The sequence below is a fragment of the Mastomys coucha genome, unplaced genomic scaffold, assembly GCF_008632895.1.
Source record: "Mastomys coucha isolate ucsf_1 unplaced genomic scaffold, UCSF_Mcou_1 pScaffold21, whole genome shotgun sequence".
NCBI lineage: Eukaryota > Metazoa > Chordata > Mammalia > Rodentia > Muridae > Mastomys > Mastomys coucha.
In genome coordinates this window covers 112,225,065-112,252,879 of record NW_022196904.1, presented here as the reverse complement: position 1 = coordinate 112,252,879, position 27,815 = coordinate 112,225,065, and the positions used below count along the sequence as shown (strand labels likewise).

The 27,815-nt window shown below is 43.7% G+C and overlaps 1 protein-coding gene across 5 annotated transcripts in view; it reads right to left on the bottom strand.

Annotated features, from left to right (window-relative positions):
• Positions 1–6,822: 6,822 nt before the first annotated feature.
• Positions 6,823–27,815, bottom strand: part of Tnrc6a (trinucleotide repeat containing adaptor 6A) — a 160,707-nt gene continuing 139,714 nt past the window's right edge. For 2 of the 5 annotated variants that reach the window (XM_031388187.1, XM_031388190.1), the window contains 17 exons: positions 27,019–27,051; positions 25,588–25,668; positions 24,828–24,879; positions 22,249–22,391; positions 21,736–21,882; positions 21,440–21,577; positions 20,494–20,622; positions 19,920–19,997; positions 19,500–19,707; positions 17,754–17,885; positions 15,238–15,396; positions 14,629–14,769; positions 13,270–13,377; positions 12,119–12,340; positions 10,561–10,631; positions 9,918–10,057; positions 6,823–9,545 (listed from right to left, as the gene is read on the bottom strand). In XM_031388187.1, the coding sequence (XP_031244047.1) occupies positions 9,170–9,545; positions 9,918–10,057; positions 10,561–10,631; positions 12,119–12,340; positions 13,270–13,377; positions 14,629–14,769; positions 15,238–15,396; positions 17,754–17,885; positions 19,500–19,707; positions 19,920–19,997; positions 20,494–20,622; positions 21,440–21,577; positions 21,736–21,882; positions 22,249–22,391; positions 24,828–24,879; positions 25,588–25,668; positions 27,019–27,051 (2,358 nt within the window). In that variant the 3' untranslated portion in view covers positions 6,823–9,169. The remainder of the gene's footprint in view (positions 9,546–9,917; positions 10,058–10,560; positions 10,632–12,118; positions 12,341–13,269; positions 13,378–14,628; positions 14,770–15,237; positions 15,397–17,753; positions 17,886–19,499; positions 19,708–19,919; positions 19,998–20,493; positions 20,623–21,439; positions 21,578–21,735; positions 21,883–22,248; positions 22,392–24,827; positions 24,880–25,587; positions 25,669–27,018; positions 27,052–27,815) is intronic. The other 3 variants (XM_031388189.1, XM_031388188.1, XM_031388191.1) reach the window with 3 other exon arrangements.

Below are 27,815 nucleotides of genomic sequence, written 5' to 3'. Positions count from 1 at the left end.
CAGGGTTTCTCTGTGTAGCCCTGGCTGTTCTGGAACTCATTCTGTAGACCAGGCTGGCCTCAAACTCACAGAAATCCACCTGACTCTGCCTCCCAAGTGCTGGGGTTAAAGGCCTGAGCCACCACTGCACCACTGGCCTTTTTTTTAATACTTCAATCTTTTTGAAAGCTTGTATTAATGATGGATTATTTTTGTTAAATCTCTCTTTCTCTGTCTATCTGTCTGTCTCTGTCTCTTCCTCTCTCTCTCTCTCTCTCTCTCTCTCTCTCTCTCTCTCTCTCTCTCTCTCTCTCTCTCTCTCTCTCTCTCTCTCTCTCTCTCTGTGTGTGTGGGGGGGGGGCAGGAATGCCTTCGTGTTTGACTTTGAGGAACCAACCTGCTCGTGTGCTTATAGAAGCTGGCAAGTGTAAAATTTGCTGGTGGACTATGGGATGGCTAGAGATTCTGAAAAAGCTAATAGTCATTCCTTACTACAGAAGTCCCTAGCGCTGAGGGAGGTCATTATTTTGTTCTGTTGAATCTCCAACTGATTTTGTGTGACCCCCACCCCCGCCGCCACACACACATTATGGAGCACAATCTTCAGTTTTAAATGTTCATCAGACCCAAGCATAGCCTCATAGAAACATCCAGAGTAATAGTAATCATATATTTGCAATGACATAGTTTAACCGACCTGACACACAAAATTAGCCTTGGAAGATTCTATCATGAATTGATGTCAAAACCCCTCTTCCTTGACAGGAATCTTCATGTTTCCACCTCGTCCCAGAGACTTCTGCCTTTCAGAACTCCCTTTTGGCTTTTCCCACCTGAGGTCCCTCTACTCCTCTTAGAGTGGAGCTGCTTCTTTCAAAGGAACACATTCACATTGGTACAGTTCCTGACCCCACCTCATTCACCACCTCCTTCTCCCATTGGCTTCCAACCTAGCTTCCTTACACAACTCCACCCCTGAGCTCAGGACAGAAGTCAGGCTTCCTGCCCCTGTGTGTCCTCTTTCAGTCTCCCAGCTTTTCTAGCCCACCCTCTCCCTGCTTGTCTGCCGTCTCAGTCTTCTTTCTGTTGCTGACACAAAATATCTGAAGCTGTATAACTTATATATATATATAAAAAAAACAAACAGAGGGTTATTTAGCTCACAGTTCTGGAGGCTGGGAATCCCAAGAACATGATGCTGGCTTGTATTTGGCCTCTGGCAAGGGTCTTCTTGCTGTGTCTTAACGCGGAGCCAGAGCAAGCTTTCTGGAGAGAGCTTACATTTATCACACAGCCACATTCCATACCCATTAATCCATTAGGGCATGGACGTTAGGGGTTGATTTTTTTTTTCACCTTCCAAAGGCTCCAAGTACCATTAACGTATGAGAGTGAGCAGCAAGTTTCAAGCATGTCAATTGTAATGAGTGGGAAGACAGAGCCAGGCCGCCCCAGCAGATGCCCATCTTTTTACACCCAGTGCATTAAGCGTAGTCACCAGACTGCACCCAGGGCAGTGAATTCCTCTAACCCCAGCACCCAAGAAGCTGAAGCCAGAGGATTGTGTGTTTGAAGTTAGCCTGGGCTATACAGTAAGAACCTATCTCAAAAGTACAAAAAGGGGTTTGGGGGAGTCCTTGACCATATCCCTTCTTTCTCCTGTCTCCTCTCTCTGGGGTGTGGGGTCCTCTCTGGAATGTGTAGGTTACCTTGAGAGTATAGCTAGCTGGCCCATAGCTCCTCCTAGACTCTCACACAGGTAGCTGTGTTGGGACCAGGAAAGTTGCCAGGCACCACACCAGGAAACCTGAAGCCAAGTAGAGAAAAGAAGAAAGGGAGAGAAGCCCTGAGTGCATGAACAGGGACAAGCATTCAGAGGTCCACTACAGAAGCAGATCACACAAGACCTCCAGGGCACGGTAAGATCTGGTCATTTCTGGAAGGCTTGATAGCTGGAAGTCCCACTGAGTCATTCTCATTGCGTTTGGAGCATATAGATGGCATACTGGCCTCGGCAGGGTTGCACTGGATTTATCAGAGACAGCGAGGCACTGAGGGTGCAGACAGCTGGTGAGGGCTGGACTGGTGTTGCTGTGCATACTGGGCCGTCTTGTAGGCTGCCGAGTGCCAGGTGCATGCTCAGTTTAATAGCATTCACGTTCTCTTTGTTGGTAGGGAATGGAGCTCACGGCTCTCTCCATTAACAGGATCTACAGATGTGGCCGCATTGTTCCAATATCGATGGGGACAAATTTGCACTAGTTGAGAGAGGCACTGCACTTAGAAAGGGTTCGCTAGAGTAGCACCTGCAGTGGAGTCAGGAGGCAACAAGCCACGCATCTGGGATTAAAGCGGTATAGGCAAGAGCAGATGTCCTGACGTAGGAGAAAGGTTGCTCAGATACCAGGAGACAACCTTGCCATCCTGGCTCCTGAACTGGGGTGTAGAGATTGGTGCTCCCCAGTTGCTGAAGAAAGTCATTGGAAGGTTGTAATCATAGCAGTGACTGGATTGAGCAAAGGAACGTCAGATTTCATTTTGACTGCGGTGGTGGCCCTGTTGCCCGTGAGCAAGACTCGGTCTGAAGCTGCCTCTGTCTGTTCTTAGTTCTGGCAACTTACTGGAGGAAAATTGTCTGTTTATGAAAATGTAAGCAGCTGAATGTTATGCAGAAACAGAGAGATGCTGAGGTGGAGAGGATGTCGTGGAGGTGGATGTGATGGGATGCTGACGTGGAAAACAGGTGGGCTGGATGCTACCCAAGAGCCGGCACTGGGCGGTGCAAGTGGCCTGCTGAGACTGTCACCCTAGGTAGCTCCAATTCCACAGCCTCCTTAACCAGGAACCAGAGGCAGCTTCTGAGGTCAGGAGCTAGCAAGTGTAAAAGCTGGGCCCTGGTCTGCCCCCCTCACCCTTGGACACTCATGGTTTCACCTAGGAGCAAGCTTTTTACCTATTTTTAAAGATTTACTGCTATTTATGGGTGTAACTGTCTGCATGTATATATGAGCACTGTGTGCTTGCCTGGTGCCCTTGGAAAGCCAGAAGAGGGTGTAGGTTCCCCTGGGACTGTAGTTACAAACAATAAGAGCTGCCATGTAAAGGAATTGAATGTGGGTCCTCTGAAAGATCAGTTAGTGCTCTTAACCGCTGAGCCATCACTTCAGCCCTACTTAGGAGATTTCTAAAATTTGGTTCACCTCAAAATCAAGACTCACATTTAAGAATATTTATTTGGGGGCTGAAGAGATAGATCAGATCAGTGGTTGAGAGCACTGGCTGTTCTTCCAGAGGACCCACATGGCAGCTCACTACCACCTGTAACTCTAGCCCTATGAGACTTGACTCTTCTGGCTTCCTTGGGCACCGCTTGCATTTGGAGCACATACATACACTCAGGCAAAACACACATACACGTACATTTAAAAGGAAGAAAAATATTTTTATTTTTTCTAGCGCTTTGAGCATGCTAGGCAAGTGATCTACTTCTCAACTGCATCCCTGCTGGGGTGGTGTATGAGTGTGTGTGAGTGTGCACATGAGTGTGTATATGAGTGTGTGCATATGAGTGTGTGGTATATGAGTGTTGTGTGTGCATATGAGTGTGTGGTGTATGGGTGTGTGCATGAGTGTGTGCATGAGTGCATATAGGTGTGCATATGAGTAGGGGTCTGTAGAGCCAGGGCAATTGTTGGTGTCTCCCTGTCACTATCTACCTTACCTCTTTTATCTATTACTCTGTGGCTGTGTGTGTGTGTGTGTGTGTGTGTGTGTGTGTGTGTGTGTGTGTGTGTGTTAGGAGTGGAGTACTTGAGTACTGAGTAGAGATTAGGGGACTACTTTGTGGCCTGGCTACCTCCTTCTACCTTTTGTGACCTCCAAAGACTGAACAACTCAGGCCGTCAGTTTTTGAAGCAAGTTCCTCCACCCCCATGAGCCAGTTTGCCAGCCCCTTCTTCACCCTACTTCTTGAGACAGGGACTTGCTCTGAGCCCGAGCTTTCTAATTCTGCTAGACTGGCTGACTAGACAAGTCCCCAGGATCCCATTTGTGCCACTCAGTGCTGGGATGACTGGAGCATATGGACCGACTCACTTCTTAGTGAGTCCTGGGGGAACTGAACTCCAGTCTTCAAATTTATACAAGCAGTTTGGTCCCTAAGCCATCTCCTCATCCCCCAGGTTACAGTTTTTAACGGAAACTTTCTTTTTATCTGTCAATCCATATGCAACTGTAAGAAATAAAGAGAAACTCATGGATTTCCAAGTTTTCCTTGACAGTCACAGCTATTACTGTACAATGTCACAACTTGAAGTTGCATCTAGAGTCCAGTGCCTGCAGCCAGATGGTCACAGGTGTGTGTGTGTGTGTGTGTGTGTGTGCATGCCAGTTGATGTGACCAAATTATTGGTGTACACTGCATTATTGACTAAAGCAGTCAAGACACCAAGCATCCTGTTACCACCAGGATCTGTTATGGAGCCAACAATCCAGCTGCTCATAGCATGCCAGTAATGTGAGAAATAAGGGCTGGGCTGGGGCTACACCTTGCAGGAAGCGCCAGGTGAAAAGATGGAACGCAGGTGGTGGTCCACACTTGCTGTAGCAGTATTAAGGCCCTGCAACCTTGGGCCCTATGGACTGAGGTTCAGACCAGTGCACAGGCGATCCTCCTAGGGAGGCAGGACTGAGAAGTATGGCTCCTGCGTCCTTACCTGTCCTGCTGCAGCCAGCTCTCTTGTTCCCTTGGCTCCCATCTGAGCATTCCTGAGGCCCCCTCCACATCACCTCTCTCTCAGATGTTTTTGTCCATGTGTGACTGCTGCAATGCTATCCGGGTATCTGCTCAGGGCTCAACCTTTAAAAGGGGATGTACCTTTCTCTCCAGGATTTTTCTGTATAAGGGAAAGATGCCAGCTTTCTTTTGCAAAGAAGTTAGGTTTTTGTTTGCTTGCTTTTCAACAACCAAACTCTTTAAAACCTAGGTGACTGGGACTGGAGCCCTAGCTCAACAGCTAAGAGCACTGAGTGTTCTTGCAGAGGGTCTGGGTTCAATCCCCAACACACACACGGAGGTTCATAATCACATGGAACTCCCGTTCCAGGGGATCCAACACTCTCTCCTAGCCTCCACAGGCATGGCACACAAATACACAGGCAAAATACCCATACACACAAAATGTTAAATTTTAACACGTCCTCCCCCAATAAAAAAGATGTCTGGAAACAACCCAGAGGCCCACACATTGCATGCTCATTGGTCCAGAGGTCATCTTGATAAGGTTCTAAGTAAAGTTCTCCCTTACTTCACATGGCCTTCCTGCCTGTGGATCGGCAGAACAAGATATCCTGGGCTTGGGCAGGGCTGCAAGCTCAAGGTTATCAGCCCTAGACAGCTACAACTCCTACCCTGCAATCTGGCAAGAATTTTCTACCACCCCCATCCCGTCTTTTTGACAGGGTTTCTCTGTGTAACCCTGGCTGTCCTGGATCTTGCTCTGTAGAACAAAGTGGCCTAAACTCAGAGGTCCACCTGCCTCTGCCTCCAGGCACTGGGATTAAGGATGTACCACTATAAGCTATGGTCAGCTTCTTCTTTTTTTTTTGGTTTTTCAAGACAGGATTTCTCTGTGTAGCCCTGGCTGTCCTGGAACTCACTGTAGACCAGGCTGGCCTCGAACTCAGAAATCCGCCTACCTCTGCCTCCCAAGTGCTGGGATTAAAGGCGTGCGCCGCCGCTGCAGCCACCACCACCACCTGGCCTATGCTCAGCTTCTTTAAGTGAGGCCTATGGGTTCTGGCAGAGACTGTCCAGGGGAACAGTGTATTTGAGTATAAGGTGGAGAGCAGTGAGCACACCCAATGTCTTCCTCTGGCACGGATGTGCGCACTATGCATAGACATAAGAAAATAAAAGCCAGGGTACTGGCTGCTCTTCCAGAGGTCCTAAGTTCAATTTCTAGCAACCACGTGGCTCCCAACCATGTAATGGGATCTGATGCCCTCTTCTGGTGTGTCTTAAGAAAGCAACAGTGTACTCACATAAAATAAACCAATCTTAAAAATAAAAGCTTGCCAGGCGGTGGTGGCGCACGCCTTTAATCCCAGCACTTGGGAGGCAGAGGCAGGCGGATTTCTGAGTTCGAGGCCAGCCTGGTCTACAGAGTGAGTTCCAGGACAGCCAGGGCAACACAGAGAAACCCTGTCTCGAAAAACCAAAAAAAAAAAAAAATAAATAAAAAATAAAAGCTTAATAACTGTCTGTGGAGCTGGGACACATACCCCTCCCCCCAAGAACACAGCTGGAGGAATGGAGCCAGAAAGTGGCTCACACTCTTCTTCCTCTAACTGGAGAGATTTGGGGAGTTGGGGGTTGAGGCACACAGCTCAATGAATCTGTTTCATGCAAATGCTATGCAGAGCCCATTTTGGCCCAAACTCTAGTCACATCAGGGGCTCTTGGGTTTACTGGAGTTCTAGCTCTAAGAATCACCCTCTGTAACACCTAGATCTGGGGATCATCAAACACTGCTGAGCGGCCGTGTCTGAGGACAAGACAGGTTCAGGAAGGTCTGCTATGGAGGGAAGAAAGACTGCAGGGCAGCTCATGGCAGAAGTGAGAACCCAGCTGAAGTGGAAGCAGGAGCACACTGCACTAGGCCTGAGCCACTGCATCAGTTCAGGCTGCCTCCCAAAGGCCCGGAGCAGTTGGAGGTCTGTCAGACACAGGCCTGTGGAAAGGGACGGCTAAGAATGAGGTACCAATAACTGGGATTTGGAGACTCAATAGGGATAAGAAAATAGCAGTTATTAATAAGGCAAGTACCAAAACCACTTAAAATATATTTTTTAAATCAAACACTTTATTTCCACATAACAAGCGCAAAAAACTCCCAAACACTTTTAACAATACAATTAACGAAGTCATGAAGTCAGTTAGTTATATACTACTCAAAGCCTCAAACGGTCACTCAGCTTAACGTTCCAAACATCTCCACACATGGTTTTTCAAAGCTACCTTTGGTTTTGGAAAAACCAGTATGGACGTCAACACACACCGAATGCATTAAACATTTGCTTAGGTCACGGTGTCCAACATTAGCTTACACCTGGCAAGTGGAGCGTGATTTGAAGTCATACAGGTTCTGCGCCCAGAGCTCCTGCAGTGAGGAGGGGCAAAGGGCACGGGGAAAGAGAGGCCAGTCCAGGTGGTGGCATCCCCACTGTGTGAGGTATGAGAGGTTAACGCTAGGATGCTGTCAAGTCAGTAAGCTTCATGTCCGAATGGTCCCGCTGAGGCTTGAGGTGGGCACAGATGGTGGGGAAGGTGAAGCCAGAGAAGAGCTTTGAGCAAAAAGCTCCCAAAGATGCTCAGGGGAGGAGGGAGCAAGCTACAGTTTCCACTGTTCTCACATTATCTCAGGGTGATTGTGGAGAAGTTCAGGTAAAACGTTCAAATATTTGCTTAGATTTTTAATTTGCCGCTCTATGAGAAGAACTCTCACATGCAGCAACTTTGTAACTTTCATTATAAAATAGCCTACAAATAAATCCACAAAAAAGAGACAATTAATGTTGAGCAGCCAAAAAGTCATGGTTTATTATCTGAAGATTTCATAATTCAAACACAACCAAACTGTACATTTACAATCACATCCTATTTGTAAACAGTTAAAAGCCACTGACCTCTTTTGCATCTTAGGACACAAACAGTTAGAATCAAGGCAATGAAATGATGGCATATTCTTTACTGTTAAAAGTTTACCCTTGCTTAGTCTGCTTTGGCTAAGCAAGCATTATAATACCATTTGTGGGCAAAACAACAGGGGCTAGGGAGGAAAGAAATTTAAAATGGTGTAACTCGTTAGTTTGCAACAACATTTAAATTTTTTTATACAACAAACAACTCTGTAAGCCCAATGTCTTGGTTACAGTATGCATAGTTACTGATCTCGGCTTTAAGGTACAACAGTTAAACATGAACACAGTCACAAGAGAGCAGAGACGTGAGAGCCACTGATGGGATTACAAAAGTCACCTAGCGATTAGCAAACCGTCATCATCACACTACTAAAGGACAGCGTCTGAGAGCAGACGGCAACTCCAGCCGAAGCGCGGGCTTTTCTTTTTTTTTTTTCTTTTTCTTTTTTTGGCAGAGAAAATCTTGAACAGAGCAATACGTAGTATCAGTGCTAAAAGTTGGGTTTTCTTCTTTCCTATAAGAAACTACAAGATTTTTTTGACCGGGGAACTGGTTTCCTGAGAACCATGCTCTTTGATTTAGGACAGGAATAGAAAACAGAAGAACATGGCCAAATGCTGCTCTTTTTCCCAGAGATAGAAAGCGTCTTTTAAACCACCCTCCTCTTTTTTTTTTTTTTGTCTTTTAATTTTTTTTTAAATGATGGAAGAGTAAACATTTTTTTTTCTCAAAAAACAAACAAAAAATCTGTAAACAAGAAGGTTCACCATGGGAACCTTCAAAACAACATGGAAAGCCTGTTCAAAGTGCAGGGCCCGTCCTGGGCAGCAGGCGGGCTGCAGGTCACAGCGGTGGCCACAGTTTCTCAAACTGTAGAGCGAAATTCTTTAGTTTTACAACATGAAAAAACTGGTGCAATACTTTCATTAAGAATCCTACGTCAGTATCTTAACTTGATCTTTTAAACTCCACGATACCACACTAAGGTAGGCAACATGAGGCATAGTAGAGAGCGCACGCCTTTAAGAACATCCTTGAGTAAACATTTACACTGGAACAGCTGCCCCCCCCATATTGCCGATTAGACGGAGAGAACATCACTCAGTGCAAAGGTAAAAGCTCATACATCAGCCCAAAAACGGTTTTGCAAAAAAAAATACAAATAAAAATAAAAGGTGGGGATGAGGGATGGAAATGAAGGAAAGAAGGAATCCGAAGGCTAAACATGATGAATACACAAGTGAGCTCATTCCACACGGTAGCTGTATGGCGCTATTTGGGAGTGTAAATAGATAGATACCCTTTCACATTATAATATTGGCCTGCATGATTCAAGTATTCAAACTGATATGTTTTGGGGAAAACAAAGTGGAAAATGTGCAGAAAACAGCTGTTCCCACAGGTGGCCCTGGCTGCAGGCGGCGAGCCCAACTTAGTGCTCCTTTCCTTCTCTTCTTGAGGTCACAGTTTACGTCTATACCTATGCAATTACATGGACTCTCCACCCCCACCCAGGTGGTCAACAGAAAGAAAAGCATTAATGGGGGATGGGCTGCTAATTCCCCGGGGGTCGCTGCTGCTTGGGGGACCCCACAGGCTTGTGGAATAATGTGGGGTCCCCCAGAGGGAAGTGCCGTGAAGGTCTCCACAGTTAGTTCCCGACAGCCCAGCACCATTCCAGTGATTGAGATCAGTCCGGCTGGAGAATGAGTGGGAACAGTCGAGGGAGCCCAGCCGGCTCTGGCTGGACCCAAGAGACTGCCAGCCAGGAGAAGGGGTCAGAGACTGACTTTGTGCAAAGAAGCGACTGATCTCCTCTTCACTGGCAAACTCAGCGAGAATAGTAGTGTTCCCCAGCACACACCTAGAGGAGAGGGCACAACATGAAGTCTTCTAGCTGCACGGCTTCACAAGCTCAACTAGCAGTGGGACCTGCTTAGTTGAAAACCAAGGAAGTGCAGAAGGAGCCTGGCCTCATCCATGCCCAGAGTGAGGGTCCCAGAAGGGGTCCTGGGGTATCTAGACCAGGTCTGCCTTCCACAAGCAACGCAAGGGCTTCTCCAGAATCTAAGGTCATGTTCTATTTCCTGAAGTAGCCTGCAATTCCTAGGCTCAAGTTATCCCCGCCTAGGTCTCTCCTGGTCCACACTAACCAGGTCTACACAGGGGTCTTGCATTGGGCTTTTACTCACAGCTCCCCCAGACCCTCCCCACCTGGGGTCTTGGGGCAACTTACATGTGCAGAGACTTTTGTGCCTTCACTACCTCTTCTTTTGAACTGTAACGGACCAGAGCATTTCCATGTGGGAGGTTCAGATGGAATGTAATCAGTGGGCCATGCTGCATGCACAGGGTGCGCAGAGTTGAGCCATCAATCTAGACAGAGCAGGCTGCCGTTAGGGGCTCCATTCTAAGAGCCATTGGAAGGTACCCAGCGTTGAATGTCCCAGGTTCAGTGCCCCTTCCTTATGTGTACAGTGGGCCTAGAGCTAGGCGATGAGTCATCACCCCAGGCATGACTTCATGCCTTTTCCCCACCTACTCCATGACAGAACCTCAAGACACTGCTCCCTAAGAGTGGGAGAGTAGCCCAGGGGTTAAGAAAATGCTCAGATAGGAAAGAGTAGGCCAAGGTTTCTGGAGGGGCAATATAACCCCATAAAGCCACACCTGCAAAGCCCAGCACCACTCAGTATTGGGTGAGACATAAGTATCTGCATTACTGTGCTGCCCTAAATATAACAGCATGAGAACCACTGGATCAGATTAGAGGTAGCGGAGTGTCACCCTCTGCCTAGCCTTGATGACCAATGGCAGGCCTGTTTGGAACACTAAGTACTTCCCAGCCCACTGTGTGCACTGAGCAGGCCCCTCCTTACCTGAGGTGTGAGGTTCTTCAGAACAAGCCAATTGGTTATTCTCCCTGAGCTGCTCTCACCCCAACTGGAGCCTGAACAAAGAGAAAGCAGTCAGTATTCTACAGCTTTGCTTGAATGACTGTTTAAGACCACAGCCAATCAAATGACAGTTAATTTCAGTCATCAGGAATCTGGGCTCCTTTCTCTTTGCCTACTTTCTCCTTGTGTAACCAAAGACCTGTGACATCAGCTTACTCTGGCATAGAGCAGGTGCTGACCCCTACCTTCAGGTGCCTCTGTTCCATAGCATTTTTTCATTTAGGGTAAACTACTTCCAAGCAGTGCCCCTAAGGGCAGGCCTCAGGTAAGCCTTTCTGCACATGTCCCTAAGACAAGAACCTTTAATGGCACCAAACTGTCTGGCATCACTCAGACATCTTTTGATTTTGTTTAGGTTTCCAAGTGAGTCTTTCCTACATGACCCCAAGGCAATCCCTTTCCTTCTAGAAAGTAACGTTTAAACACAATTAGGATGCAACTGCCCCCATGACACCTTAACAGGTATTTCACAGTGTGTCACTATAGGTCTATGTCTGCTTGACCTTAAGGTTCAATAGCACCCACTTCCACTCTCAAATATCTGCTTAAACAGTAAGCTTCATGGTCATTCTTGGGATAGGCCAAGCTATTACCAAACAAGCCCAATCTCCATATTATCTTTCCAGCTTAATTTTCTATGTACCAGTCTTGTTCTGCAAGCCAGCTGTGAGTTAGGAAACCAAAAGTCTTTTTAAGATGCATTCCCTTGGGACTGAGGGAGTGCACATCTTTAATCCCAGCACTTGGGAGGCAGAGTCAGGTGGATCTCAGTGAGTTTCATGCCATTCTGGTCTACAGATAGAGTTCTAGGACCCATCATAGCTACAGAGAAACCCTTTCTCCAAAACCAAACCAAACAAGCAAACAGCAAAAGGACAAAAACAAACAGACAACAAACAAACAAACAAAAGCAAGCATTCCAAGGAGTTTTTGAGAAGAGATCACCACCCCACTAGCATTGTTTTCGGTAAGCATTCTTCCTTATTTAGACAGGGTCTCTAGGGTCTTATGTACAGATGACACCAATGTCCTTATACTTACTGTTTCTGCCCTCACTACCCCTGGGCTAGGATTACAGGCATGTACCACCACACAGGTTTGGCTAAACATTCTTAAGGAAATTAGTCAAGACTCCTAAAGATAAGAAAATTGTAAAAGGTAGTGATGAACTACAATTCTGTTCAAGCTCACTCTGTTTTTAGAGTGTGATCCCAGCCAGGCATGGTGGTGCATGCCTTTAATCCCAGCACTTGGGAGGCAGAGGCAGGCGGATTTCTGAGTTCAAGGCCAGCCTGGTCTAGAGTGAGTTCCAAAACAGCCAGGACTACACAGAGAAACCCTCTCAAAAAACCAAAAGAAAAAAAAAAACTTTAGAGTGTGATCCCGTAGCTGATTGTGTTGGTCCATGTTAAATTGGAGAGCCGGAACTAACCAGTACTCAAACAGCCTACAATCAAGCAGCATAGCTACTGTGTCCTACCTGGGGTATATCTGGCGTCAGAATTTCCCCATCCTCCACCTACACGAAGAGGAGAATTATCCCACGCAGACAAGGGTGGCTTCTGACCAGTCAGCCCCGGAGGTGGGCGGGACGGAGCAGTGATGTTTTTAGGTGGCAAAGGGACTTTCCACAGCTCATGAGCCAGAGAGGTGTTGGTAACTGAACCAGGAGACCACGTCAATTTGGAATCACTATTTCTGGCTACTCAAAGGAGAAGGGGGAAAAAGAAAATTAAGAAAAATTGAAGAAGGTGGGATAATGTTAGAAAGAGAAAGTTCATACAGTAATATTCACTGTCCCATGAAAAGTGAATCAAATATACAAAAACTATCAAAAACCCTAAATCCAGATAAAGGCACAGGAGACAAACAAATGGCCCAAAGCTGGCAATCCTCCTTCAGGACCTGGGCCCTCGCCTGTTACTGTCTTGAGACTGTGAAAGCAGAGAATTGCTCTCTGACAACACAGACTATAAGATACACACGTGAACTTCTAGTCAATTGGTCCACTCAAAAGAGAGACCAGGCCATAGATACATTTTAAGTTCATCATTTCCTCATAGAAGAAAGGCTGTATCAGTTTCTCCAAGTTAGCAAGGTGGTATGGCAAATGTTCACTGGGAGAGAGGCAACTATGTCAAATACATGCAAAAAGAAGGGAAAAGGAAGGAGTTGGAAGCTCTTCAGCAGCTCTTGAGCAGTAAGACCTGAGTTATTACAAAGTACATGGCCATTAGGCCAAGGCTCCTCAAGTATGGCCGCAAGAAGGCTGGCCACAGCAGACACACACTGAAAACCCAGGGCTGTAGCCATCTAGCTCACTGCAGAGGCACATCATTCATACAGTACCTCCAAATTCCCACTTCCCACATTATATACAATTATCAGTCTGTGAAGGATTGAAAATAAATAATACAAATGGCTTTCAGGAGGCTTTAAATGGATTAAATGGTGCTTTATCACAGAGCTGGGGTGGCTTAGATGGCAGAGAGCTGTGTGGTAGATGTAGACTGCTTTTCAAAGGGGAGAAATTATGTTTGCAATACTTCAATAGGATCACAAACCCTCCCCAACAACCTGAGAAGCCAGCAGAGGAAAAACCACAGGTAGGCAGTTTCTGAGAGGGCCCACCTGAAGTGCTTTGTGCTGTACTGCTGAGGGGAACATTGTAGTTGGAGGCACGAATGGATGACCAGGCACTAGTTGAAGGCAGCGTGGTGTTCAAGGATGAGGATGACCCTATAGAAGAGAGTCAATTAGCAGAGCAGGGCAGGGTGCTTGGGAAGTTGCAGAGTTACAACATGCCCCAAGATAGGAGTTGAGAGCATCTGAATTAAAGATGGGGTCCAAGACAGCAGCTTCCTTCTGGCTGACTGTTTCTGCTCTGGCTCAGAATAGGCATTTCCTTCTTGTTCCCCAAGAGTGTGCAGTGGCTAGATGAGTCAGGCTCCTTCCACCACTGGGCACTTTAGAGGCTGTTATTGCTATTCCTAGCTCTTGACTCTGTACTGGCAAGGCAGGTCACCAAGGCAGCTTGTCACAGGCAATACCCAAGAGCCAGGCCTTCAGCCTTCTCCATATTTGGGCTCTGCAGTTGACATATTCTCTTTAGTTTTGGCCTAGACCCAACCATCACTTAGGCACCAGGACAGTCCCTACAGTCCATTCTGTGCTCCACTGACCCTTCCACTAAAAACTTTTGGTATTGCTCCTTTTGTTAAATGTCAGCCACTGCCAGTTATACAGTTCATTTATACTTGGAATGTTGATGGGCTTTCCTCAGGACAAACAGTATGCCTGCCCAGGATCTCAAGGTTATAACTGTGAAACATGTATTTTCTAAAGGGCCATCAGGTGAAATAACCTTATGACTACCATGGGGCTGTTTTTCACTATAGGCATATGTGAATATTCTGTCCATTGTTTTGTCCTAGAAGAAAGATTAATAAAAAGTTACTGAAATACTAAAATAATTGAATTTTTTTTTGTAAAATATATTCTCCTTTCTATTCCTTTTAGTAATTTACAAAGAATGTAAAAGAGCTAACAGTCTTTACTGTTACATGGTTTATTAAGGCAGCACATATTTGTCATATCATAGTGCTAAATGAAGAATCCTGTCATTCTGAAATGGCAGAATCTACCAAATAGCTGTGTAGAGGTCATGAAAGCCAATTCAACAGAAGATAGTGAGGCACAAGGCCAGGCTTAAAGGGAGTTAAGAAGAATTAGTTGCTTACAGAAACTGTTTCTTTGTGGGAAGAATGTTCTGAAAGTCAAAAGATTAGATTTTTATATTAAAAAAAAGAGCTAAGAGCAAAAGTTTTGAGTGGAGGGTCAGTGTATGTGAATGGGGTGCAGAGTGGACTGTAGGACTGGTGCCAGGTGATGGTCAGGCCTAGGCCAAGACTAAAGACTCCTGAGCCACCCGACCTGTTATCATCCCATGCTGTTGCACAGCATTCTGACACCAACTCATGCCCCACGTACCACTGTTCCTGTCCCTGAGGTGGTCAACTTCCCGCACAGTATTAATTGAAAGACTGTTTATGACACTGCCAGGAGTGACGTAAGGGTCAGTTTCAGGGTCAATGTTTGGATAACCTTTCCATGGTTCACCAGGGCGAAATTCTGCAAATAGAAATTCAAAATTAGCTTTAAAATCCAAATTAAATATCCACAAATTCATTTCTAAATTCTGTGTGATAACACCCTAAAAGGCCAGGCTGGTAGCAGGCTGGTTACACACCCCTAATCAGTTACTAACTTGCTTATTTATACAACTGAAATCATTTCTCTGAGTTTATATCTTTTCAGCAATGCAACTCAAGCCGGGCAGAGATGCACCTCTGGTAATCGCCCTGTCAAATGAGTCTTTGGCACAGTCAGAGAAGAAACACTGACTAGAGGTTTTCAAGAGACTTCTCACACCAGTTGGTAGATTCATCCACCATCACTGCTTGGAGCAGAAAACTGGAGCATGCAGTCAATGACCCAAATTCAAGCTCGACTCTCCTCTGCATCAATCAGCGCTTCTGATCACAGAACCCAGTTAAGCCACGGCTGAGACCAGACACAGAGAGGCTGTAAGCATCTTACCTGGTGGCCAGTTAACACTGCTAGAGCCGTTAGGCGATTTGGCACGTGGCCAGCCATCTCCTATTGAACCTGGAGGACTGGCTGGTGAAGTACTGCTATTCATAAAGTCATAGGGAACAAATGGAGACTCTTCCAGCCTAAAACCACTTGAAATAGCACCTACAAAGAACAATATGATAGTGAAATAAATGTGAGCAAGCTACACCATCACAGCCAGTTCTACAGCAAAGCTTCTCATCAAGAAAATGGATGCCAACCTGTCCTATACATTATATGAAGATGCAAGAGAAAAGGAGCACTCTGCTCTCTGACAGACAGCAAGCAAGGATTTTGACACATCACATGAAGAGTGGGTGGAAAGAACCAGGGACTCCAAGATTCCTGTTGCTTCTTTTCTCTGTGCCTCTCTGCTTATAACGTCATTCTGATGAAGACAGACCCTTTGCCCAAGTGCCAGATCTCGATCTCTACTAATTGTTTTTAGTGTGTGTGTGTTCGTTCATGGAAGGCAGAGAGAGTGATTTCCTGGGACTGTCAGTTGTCCAACACTGGTGCTGGAAGGTAAACTGAGGGCCTCTATCAAGTGGAGAGCTGGTATTAACCTTGTGCACTGTCTCTCCAGCCCTACCTCATTATGGCCTAAAAGTTTTACTCCATATCTACTACTCTGTCTTCTGTCTCCTTTCTGGCTCAGATGCAGAGGTGATTAATCAAGCTGTTCTCTTTTAGCAGGTCTTCCTACAGCTGAGTAGTTGGTTAAGTTTAAGACGTTAGGGTGGAGTATCTTCATACAGCCTCTTGAGACTCAGCACATCCAGGCATTCCTATGGAACACTATCTCAGACTTCTAACACAACTCTATGTGCTACATCTTACGAGCACTTAAACTGTACCATGGGTGTCCACATTTACCTCTGGTATCAAAAGAACTTCTCTAGGGCAAGTATGTGCAGAAACATCTATAGTATACAAGTTCAACTATGTGCCCACAAGTACTTATTCATCTGTGCATTCTAGGAGTCTAGAATCATCCTACGAAGGCATGGGAAATCCCATTAACTTTTGAAGACAAACAGGTAATAATCCAAGCTAAATATAATATTTCTAAAAGAAATTAAAGTAGCTGCTGAAAAGAAAATTATCAAACCTATGACGTGTGTATGTGAGATGCCAGATCCGTTAGTATATACCTATAATCCTAGCACCAGGAGAGCCAAGGTAGGAAGACTGTGAGCTCAACCATCCCGGGCTACATAGTCAAATCAAAGAAAAAATTGCTGTATAATTTAATTCCACGATGAACAAACCAAGTTAAATTCAGAGAATGTTAAAAAATAGAATATAGGGACAATAAAACCACTTGGATACCTCCTAAATGACCATAAAGAAGGGAATTAATGCTAGGTGCATACCAGGACAGCAGATCTAGAGAGCTAGACCCTGTGTGTACTCAGGGCATGGGGACTTGAGACTATAATTCTGGAAATGGATACAGAACTAAACTGACTCCTAATGACAGATCCCCAAAGATCAGTTTAAAGGTTACTACTTAACCTTTAGTTAGTGATTAACACAAGAGTCCCATGACTGGTCAATGTTCCAAAAGTAAGACACACCTGAGTGCACAGCCAATCCTGTAGGATGCCTTCTCCTCAAGGCTCAATATATTCAGAAGAAGGGATGGAAAGACTTTAAGAGTCAGGAAATGGTATTTTCTAGATACAACAGTGCAGAGGCACATATGAACTTATAGAGAACATGCACAAGACCTTTGTAAATTCAAGCCAGACAAAATCCCAGCATCCAGGAAGGGACAGGGACACAAAGCCTCACTCCTAGATGAGAAGCTATTGGCATTCACTGCAGCTGGGAGGGGAAGTTAGTTTTCTTCAATGGAGTAAGACGCAAGGACAGGTCACAGGGCAAGGAGACAGCACAAGCTGGCTGCCATAGTTGTTGCTGGTGGTTTTTAAAAAAAAACCCACCCACAAACACACACACATTATATGACAATATATATCGTCAAAAAAAAAAAAAAAAAAAAAAAAAAAAAAAACCATTATTTAAAGAGAGAAAATGGAGCCGGGCGGTGGTGGCGCACGCCTTTAATCCCAGCACTTGGGAGGCAGAAAAGACAGAGAGACAGACAGAGACAGAGACAGAGAGAGAAAATGGGATGTTTAAAAAAAAAATTAATACATCCTCAGATTGCTCCTGTGTCTCTGTAACACAGCATAAATTGAAGTCAATTTGTTTTCTACTTGAAAGTTTCTAGAAAAGCAGTAAGTGTTCTTAACTTCTGCACCATCTCTTCAGCTCTTGTTTTGTTTTTGAAATTACAGTGTGTGTGGAGTCTATGTGAAGGTCAGAAGACAAGTTGGGGAGCTGACTCTGTCTTCACATCATATGGGTCTTAATCACTCAACTCGGGGGTGATGGCACACTCCTGTTGAGCAGTCTTCCTTCATACCCACCCCACATTTGTTTCCAGAAAAGTCTAAGACTATAAGTAATACCATGTTTGCTGGAGTTTTGATCCAACGACGTGTTCACAGACATGCTGTCCACTGTTGTCCACTTCCTTAGTCGTGACTGTGGCTCTTTAATACTGTTCATATCCATATTTACATTCAAGTTTGAGTTCAAGCCTTGAAAACACAATTTAAATCTTACAAAACAGCATATTTTTCTTCCACTACCAAACATCATCTTCCTACTGTTTTCAATCCTGCAAATGTGCAGCAAGGTCACAGGTCACAGGCTTGTAGCTACTCTAGTGCTTCATAGTACCCTGTTTTCAAACCACAAGAGACAGTGCTGTCACAGCTGGAAACTACTCCTCCACACAAGCTGGATTGTTTAAAAACTTTCCAAAATAGTAGGAAAAGTTTTAAGGGGATCATTAAAGTTTGTCATTGCACCCCATTTTTCCTAGAATGCCATGTATAATATATGATCACTCTCAATTGTCATTCCTTGATTGCAAACTGATGAATTTCCAGATGGCTCACTAGCCAAAGGATGCTATTTAAAAGTACAGCTCCTAGCTCCAACAGTAACATCAGAGGAAAAAATGCCAGTATCTGAAGGCACAATTTATTAGAAATTCAGTGGCTTCAAATTCTCATTACACCTATAGTATGAATTCTCTGAAGTCATTCCAACTTCCGTTTTTGCAGAAGAACAATCAAATTTATGCTCTTGGACCTATGAATTAGATCAAGAATTTGCAAATATTTTGTATAAAGGTTCAAAAGGTAGCCTGGAGAATATATGGGCTATACATATACAGCCTTCTCTATGTTACTATGTAAAAGCACCCACGGATGTTAAAACAAACATAGCTCTGACCCAATAAAACTCTCTTTGTGAAATTAAGACAGTGGGCCAAATTTTGCTCAGAGGCTATCGAGAGATGGCTGTGTGAAGGAAACAGAAGGGACAGACTGTCAGGAGAAGCAGCTCCCCTTCATTATCAGTGGCTTCTGGACTGTCTAGCACAGTTGTAACTGACATGGAAACTGTTTCTGCTAACCATCCCAAGGACTTATGTCCTAGCTGAGAGTCTATTATGTAATACCAAAAGAACCAAATAAGAAGCTTCCCAATCAGAGAATCACCAGCAAAAGCACATACCCCAAGCACTATTTACAGGCCACGGTATACTAAGAGAGCTAATGGTCTTCAACAGAACTGGGGGAGTAACCAACTACTCATTAGCAAAAACTCATCTATATGAAACTATGGTTCAGGTGGGAGATGGATAAAAGATGGAGGACGTCTGCTTAACCAAGAATCAAAACATAATCAGGAACCTGGGAAAGAGAAAACACACAAGCCTTAAATTTCCTCAATGAATAAAAAGCCTGGTTATACAGTGGAGAAAATGAAGACAATTTCTCTTCATACCTGTTCTCCTAAGGCAAGAGACAACACAATGGGCCTATTCCCAGTACTTTCCAGTATAGAGCAGTGCCTGCATTGCACCTCTCTTCCAAACAACACTATCACGAATCTTCCTGCCCCTGCATACCCTACAGTGTGAGTCTGAAAATGAGTGTGTCCTTTAATGTGTTCTTTCCAGTAAGGTAGAGCCATCTGAAACCCTGGGATACCACCCCTGAAGCATAAAGATGAACTTAATCTACAAGAAAATACTTACTCTCCAATAGATGGCACCTAAGCTGTGCACTCTGTCCGGTGCTGTGCACAAGGACAGAGGTACAAAGGCACACGTGTACAGTGGCCAAGCAGGAACTCACCTATAGGAAAGTTGCTGAAAGCATTTACTGGCGATGGCCCTTTCTGCAGCTCGGGTGTAGTGTGGGGCATGACATTGTCAAGGAAGGACTTCATGGCTGGCTGATGGAGCGGCTGCTGAGAAGGCGGAGTCTGCTGCTTCACCAGCAGGCTTGGATCAAGTTGACGAGACTGTTGCATCATCTGCTGCTGCACACTAAGAGGTCGACCCTTCAAACAACAAAACAATGCAGGAAAATTGTGGGGGTGTGTCTTTATAGGGACACATTCTTCAATTCTGAACTCACCTCCTGCTCAGGGGGAAAGTCACCAACTACAATTCTATAGCTACCATGACTTCTGGACAAAGAGCAGACTAAAAAGCACACCTGGTTATATTTTAATAAAATTCTTTCACTGACAAGTGGAGAGGGTTGATTTACCTGCTGGTCTTGCTGCTGTCGGTTAGCAGAAGGCACACTTCTCTGACTCTGTGCCCTCTGCTGCTGCGCTAACAATCGCTGAAAGAAGACAGAAAAGGGTTGTCATTGTTCAGCTGTTACTAAGTAGAATGTTTAAAGATGACTATGGTCAATGGACCTGGCAGAAGTACGCCACATACCCAAGTCCCAACTCACAAAGTTACATCCTTCCATGGAATGTCTCTACTAGATTCCAGAAATGGGAAAAACACACACACACACACACAAAAACAAAAACCACAACAACACTACTTTGCACTACTGTGAACAGATCCAAGGGCTTTGTATATGTTAAACCCTATCAATGAAGCACTCCTTCACTCCAGCTCACCCTTTTAACAGGGCTGATGCTCCTAATCATTCTTTCCTTCCTGTATCTTCCTCAAAGCATATTGCACTTCATGTAGGTTCATGGTTTATCTTTTCTGACTTGCTGTCAGCTTTATGCAGGCTGTACTTGTGCTGGCTCTGTTTACTGCAGTGCCTGATACAAAACTCTCACTGCATACATACCAAGCAGACAGTAAGTACTTACCTGTAACTGGGAGATCTGAGAAAGCTGGTTTAGTTGGGATAGCTGGTTCAGCATGGCTACCTGTTGAGGGCCAAAGAGCGGATTCAGGCCACCGTTGTTTGGTGCATACTTCAGCAATGAAACTGGAACCTTAGGATCACAATGGTAAGTTAATAATGTTGCTGTAATACCCAGACTAGCTAGATGTACTGTGCAACTTAATTATCAACAGGGCAGTTAAAGTAGTGGCTGTTTCATGAGTTAGTCATTCAAAGTGTGTTCTTACATAAACTCTTTCTCATGGTAACTAAAAATGACAAGGTTAACTCCTAACCTATTTGACTTCACTGTTGTTCTCCTGATTGTTTTACAATGAAAATGGTACAGTTTAAAATAACCATTAATTTTCTTTATTCTTCACTCACACTTTTGCAACAGAAGCTAATTAGCACTCACAACACTCCAAAGATGTCAAAAATTATTACAATGCCCAGTGTTTATCTCAAAAATAAAAATTTAAATTTAACATTTTTGGTTTTTTGTTTGGTTTGGTTTGGTTTTTCGAGACAGGGTTTCTCTGTATAGCCCTGGCTGTCCTGGAACTCACTCTGTAAGCTAGGCTGGCCTGGAACTCAGAAATTCGCTTGCCTCTGCCTCCCAAGTGCTGGGATTGAAGGCATGCGCCACCACTGCCCAGCTAACTTAACTTATTTTTATGAGTGGATGTTTTTCTTCCATGTATGTCAGTAAATAACATGCATTCCTGATGCCCAAAGAGGCCAGGGGAGGGCAACAGATTCCCCAGGAATAGAGTTACAGACAGGTGGGAGCTGAGATGAGAATCAAACTGGATCCTCTGGAAGAACAACTAGGGCTCTTAATGCTGAGCCATCTCTCCAGCCCCCAAACATAAACTTATTCAAGGTCCTTCAAAAGAAAGTGGAGGAGAGGCCCAGAGTTTGGTCACCTGAGGGGAGAGTAATGGAGGAGGCACTTGAGCACGAAGATTAGGCTGAGATGAACTGAGAGGTTGTGCTGGAGGCTGCTGCATGCCCCGGGGTTGTGCTGCTGTGTTTCCAACACCAAACATACTGGGATTGCCATTCTAAAAAACAAACAACAAAAGAACAAAGTGATTCTTCAGGGAAAGACACTCATTACCATATGATTCTACTGTTTAAACACAGTAACTACATACAAGAGAGACGTTACTACTAAGACAGATCATTCAAGAGAAAGCCTATAATGCACATCTGGACTTACCTGTCTAACAGAATTCAAGTTTTGCGTACCCAGCCCTGCTATGGAGCCAAGGGCCTGGTTAGGTAGTGCACTATTTGAAGGGGGAAGCTTCATGCTTTGACTGGACATAAACTGCATGTTTTGGGATTCATCTGCTACAATGCCATCCTGATTGGACAGACAGAAAGATGTGTAACACCAGCCAAGCAAACAAGTAGAAAGGAGAAATCATTGCAGGAACAGAGGAGAGGTCACATGACATTCCAGCACCAACAGGAAACAGGTAGAAAACAGAAGAGATCAGATTAGTGTTAATTCTAGAGCACATAAAAAGAGCCAAACACATATTTCATGGGACTAAGAAGAAAATATAAATACAAGGTCTATGCTAAACTGAGATATAAGTGAAACAATAAACTCCATTAATAGGAAACTCACTTGATTATACTTTTTATATTATATACATTTTCCCTAAATATTATTATTCTCAGATTTAAAAAAAAGAAAAGAAAAAAAAAGAAGGAAAGATTGTACCTTATCAAAGTAAGGATTGCGCTCCATGGAAGACTCTTTGGAAATCTGAGGCCGAGACCCAGGGCCTTTCCCGACCGTTCGATTGTAATCACCAATATTCAGGCTATGTTTATCAATCTCCATCCGCTTGTCTTGTAACATTCCTAATAAATGCAAACGATTAACACCAGTAGGAAGAGAACCAAATTACTTCATTTAAAAAAAAAATGTTCACTTTCCAAAATGAAACAATTTCTGCTTTAATAAAAATATGTAAGAACTACATTTTCATTATATAAGTTCTGCAACTTACAGGTAACATTCATCTCTTAATTCTCCACATTTTCTCAGTCCTAAAATCTAACCCATTTATTTACTGCAAATGTTCTGAGATGTCTATCACCATCAAAATACCAACAAAAGGAAAAATTCTTTAAATAGAAACACCTTTTAAAATAACATTAATTTCTTAAGATATATCAAGTATTTGAACAGTCTACTTTCTAGCACCTGGAAAAACCCTCACCAGATAGATCATCAGTAATCTCAAACAACACCCCTTCTTAGTTCTTTCCCAAGAAGGTATATGATGAGCTAACCCAAGTTCTGTTGACCAGGGAGAGAGGCATGAGGGCGTGTGACAGCCCTCCTTAAGCCATGCCTCCATCTCCTCACTTTTCTAGGACCATCTTCTGTGCTGAGTGGCAAGATAAAACAGATAATACATCTAGATATGCTTACATAGCGCAGTCCAAAAAAGTGAATTTAGAATGAAGAGACATGTAAGTAGCTGGTCATCACCAACAGTGCTATAATCACAGCAAGACACGGAAAAAGTCCAAGGTGTTTGTCTGCTTTGAATATATGAGTTTCTATGTGGATGTTGCTCAATGTATAGGTTTTTAGATTCTAGATGTTCAACTGGTACTTTATGCAAATACTATCAAATCCAAACTTTCAGCATTTGAAATGCTTCTAGTCCTACCTGAAACCACCTAAAGTGTATCTCGTTTTCACTGGATGTTAAATTTGTGTTCATTTGTATGGACCAATCATTTTCTTGGTCTTTCCCACTTTAATTTAGTCTTTAGGTTAGGAATTGGCTGAACTGAGGGTCATTTCCGCAGTGACACAATGGGGGCTATGCATTCCATCTTTCTCATAAGAAAGCAATCTGCTGTGTAGTGAGTTAGACCTGAGTATGGAGTTATTTTCACCACTGCGTTTAATTTCAAGTGTACACAGTAAAATGTCTATTGAAGGTGAGGTGTCAAGGGTTAGGGGACACAGTACCAACTACTATCTTATTTACTGCATCTCAGTATCCACCCCTCACAATCAACATTTTGGGCTGACTCTGTTAGGGTAAAATGCATTTCTGTCCTTTATGTTATTGTTCTCTCTGCTAGTTGGCAATAAAGCTATGTGGGTAAAGAGTTCAGGAGAGATGCTGCCCTGGACTCCCAGGTCTGGTATGCTTTCTTCTGTAGCCCCAAGCTCCAGGGCGCCCTCATCAGAAGCCACAGCATACCTGCCTAGCACAAGGTCAGAATCCCAATACAAGGTACAGGTGCCCTTTTTGAATACCATCTCAGTCTCTCTGTTTTTATTTTTTTTTAAAAAAAAAAAACAGGTAATCCATTGATACTCTAATTCCTTGTTATTCAATAATTTCTAATTTATGATCATCTTTCTTTATCTATCCTGTTGTGCTCTGTCCTGATTGTACTACTATCTAATAAGCTATGAAGGCAAAGCAGACTCACATTTCACCATACAATCTCCTATGCCTTCCATAACCAACTGCTTATAGTAGTAATAACTAACCGACTTCTCTTGAATCCTACTTTCCACCAAAGGAATAAAGTCATTCCATTTTCTGTTTCAGTTTGAAGCTTTGAATTATCATCTAGTCATTATAACAAGTCTCTTTCTGGATTTTCCCACCTGTTGTATTGTCTGGCCTATTCTCTGCTGTGTGCATGAGTGTATGTATATGAGTATGTATGTGTGTGGAAAGGACCAGAAGGGAGGGTAAAAAAACAGGAAATGATAGGTATTTATTGAAAACACATTTATAAAAAAACAAAGAATCCCCCCCCTCACACAAAAACCCCTTTAATCCCCTATTTCAGAATGACCAGCCTCTACCTAGTTATCTGGAACCATCACTTTGGCCAGGCTGCACCACCTACTCCAGCCCTGCCCTCCTTGTACCACTCTCAGACTTCTTGCCCCAGCGAAGGACTGCCTACCATTTCTGACTATGGTTTGAGATGCCTGTCATTTACCAAAGTCTTTATTATGCAGTCCTCTGATCCAGATGACTACATCCTAAATCTCAATAATCCCCTCTTGATGGGACTTTGAGAGCACAGACAGACACCAGCACCACCTGAGATGTGCACAGTGACGTGTCCCTTCAAGGGATGTCACAACTCACTTTACTCGGTTATGCTCATACAGTGCAACACCAAGGAGTCTGTGTAAGGAGCCAGGACTGCTCTCTTCCACTGAGGGCTCTTTCAGACATAGCAGGACACAAGCTGGACTGTTTATCAGAGATAAACACAGATCAGAATGACTGACTTTTCTCTCACCTCCAGAAAGATCCATCTTATTGCTCTGTACATTTTCTTCTGGTGAGTCTCTCTGAAGAAGGAAAAGGCAATGCGTTAGCAGACTTTACCAAGTAAAACAAAAAGTGAAGAACTTCCCTTATTTCTTCATCTAAAATGCAAGCAAATCATGAAGTTTCTCTTTTTAAAATTTGTATGTATTTCTGTGTGTTTGGCACAGATGTGCAAGTGTATGCAAAGGCCAGAACAGAACTTCAAATGCCTGGAGCTAAAGTAAACGTGGGTATGAATCTGCTCCACAAGTACTGGGGACAGACTCTGCTCCTTTGAAGAAGAGCAAGTCCTCTCAACTATGGAACTGACTCTCCAGCCCTATTTTTTAAAATATTATGTTTTAATATATTTTTAAGATGTGCTCAAAATTTATAAAATTTAAGAATTAAGTCTTGTTGGCTAATTTTACTCTAATCGACATATTTTAAAGACTTAAAGATGAGAAATAATTTTTCTAAAAAAAGTATTATTTGTTTTATGTAAATACACTGTCGCTGTCTTCAGACACACAAGAAAAGGGCATCAGATCCCATTACAGATGGTTGTGAGCCACCATGTGGTTGCTGGGAATTGAACTCAAGACCTCTGGAACAGCAGTCAGTGCTCATAACTGCTGAGCCATTTTTCCAGCCCAAGAAATGATTTTTAATAAAATAAAATAAAACTGGGATATACTATGAACCACTACTAAAAAGGGTATTATTGGATGCTAAGAAAATATACTTACTGAAAAACTGATATTTGAAAACTGTTTAACGAATGGGTTTATCCACGCGTCTTCTTGTTTGTTTCCGCCTTTCATCATTCCCTTTGTAAATAAAAGAGTAGAGAAGATGCCATGGCCATCTCTAATTATCTGGACATCGTGATGGACTAGTAAAACTTCAAGACAATTCCCAACTCTCATTTTTTAGCCAATATTTTCTCCTTCAATCAATTCTTATTTAGAGGTATTAACAATTAAATAAATAAACTCATTTGATTTTCAACTTCCTTTGCTCCAGGCCTCTGGTATAGCTGTAATGTATAGAGAGATCTCTAAAGGCAGGCAGTCAGAAGGAAAAGACAAAAGCTATGGAGGACCATGGGACATTCCCGCCTCACAGATAGACTGTGTTCCCTGACACGTATCATCATTTAGGTTTTTGGAATCTCCTATTAAAGTAAAAATTAATATGTAGATTCTCAGCTTAGTCCTAACAAACCAATTTAATCCATAATTTAATCATGATATGAAGGAACACTTTACTAAAAAAACATCTCTCCCAAACACCCACTAAATATTTCCTCATGATAGTGTCTTTAAAGGCTTCAATTTGTGCTGCTAAGAACACAGTACCCTGAGCAGCAGTTGAACTGCTGTGATGGGCTGAGCAGCACAGATAGGACACTGAGAACTGGCAGCAGAAACAGAGCAAGGCTGGAAACCAGAGACCTAGGCCTCACATTGACATAATGGCCATAGGACCACCTATCTCAGTGTACTAATGTCCTTTCCCAGTGCTATTACCTGTTCCTTCTGACTGTGAAACAGCACAGCTTAACTCCCCACAAAGGCAGATCTCTAAAGCAAGCACCTAACCCTCTCCAAAAATTCTGAAGGCGCCTCTGATTCCTGTTTCCCCTTTCCACTTCCTCCCATGGCCTGAACAACTGCCAACCTCTGCCCCTTCTATTCTTAAATGCATTTCTAACTGTTTTTCTTTTCCACCTGGGATGATGTAGCAGCCTCTTGAGATCCCTACCTCTAGTTTTTCTCTACTCCAACTGATACTTCACACCATTAGATAGCTCTCTTTGAATAAGTTTTATTTTAAAAAAGTCATTGAAGTTGCCTTCTTGTAAATTTCACTGGCTCCACACTTTGTCAAAAATAAAGTTCCTATTTATCTTTCCTCTAACTACAGAGCCAGCTTTGTCATTTTTTTAGAAATCTTTCAGGCCACCCCAGGCATCGTCTACATCCCAGCACACTTGTGCTCGCCTGATGCCCCACCAGAGACTAGGAGCCCCTAAAAGGGCTGCTCTTCAGTGTATTTGAACCCCAGCACCAAGCACAGTACCTGGCACACAGCAGAAGCTAAATAAGAGTTTGCAGTTGCTCTCTAAAGATTTTTACTAGTAGAAACAAAGGAGAAAGAGTAAAAAGGCTACACACCCTTTCCCTTCTCCTTTTTTTGCCACTCAGACCCTGTAAGGAAAGACAAAGTCACAAAACAGCATGGTCCAGTGGGAAGAACAAGGTGTTGAATTGCAAGACCTATGTTGAGTCTTTTGTTCTGTCACTTACTACTTATGTAACTTTGGGCCAGTCACCTTTTCCAGTCTCAACTTCTTCCTCAGTATCCTATCTCAGAAGGTTATGAGGATCAAATGATTCATGTAAAACATGTACAAGCATGTCATAAGCTACATGGCCAGGCATCAATAGGCAAATCCAGCCAAATGAAAAAATTATAAAATGAAAATGGCAGGTCCTAGACTTTGAATCCCAGAATTAAAACGGACCAACCTTTAGCCTTGAGTTAGGCCAGGTACCCACCAAATATATGACAGGTCTTCAAAAGGTAATCATTCTCAAATAGGGTGATGAGAACATTTTAGAGTCACTTGTGAGACTGGACACCTAATTTGAAAGATGTCCCCAGGAGAATCTACCTCCAGCCCCTAGTCCCCAATACTACTAGTTCCCAGGACCCAGTGGTTCCTAAACCTGGCTCAACATCAGACCTATTTGTCAAGCTGGTGCAACTTCCAAAACTTGAGAAGACCTTAGGGCATAGCAGACTATATTTTGAACAAATGCAACCCATTTTTCATGTAAAATCAGGTATGGAAATTCTTCCTAGGGATTTTCATCACAGGACCTTGGGGATGAGAAAGGGACAATGATGGTTAGTGAATAAACAGAACAGTGACTCTGGGTAAGGGGAAGGCTGGGACTCTGGTGAGGAG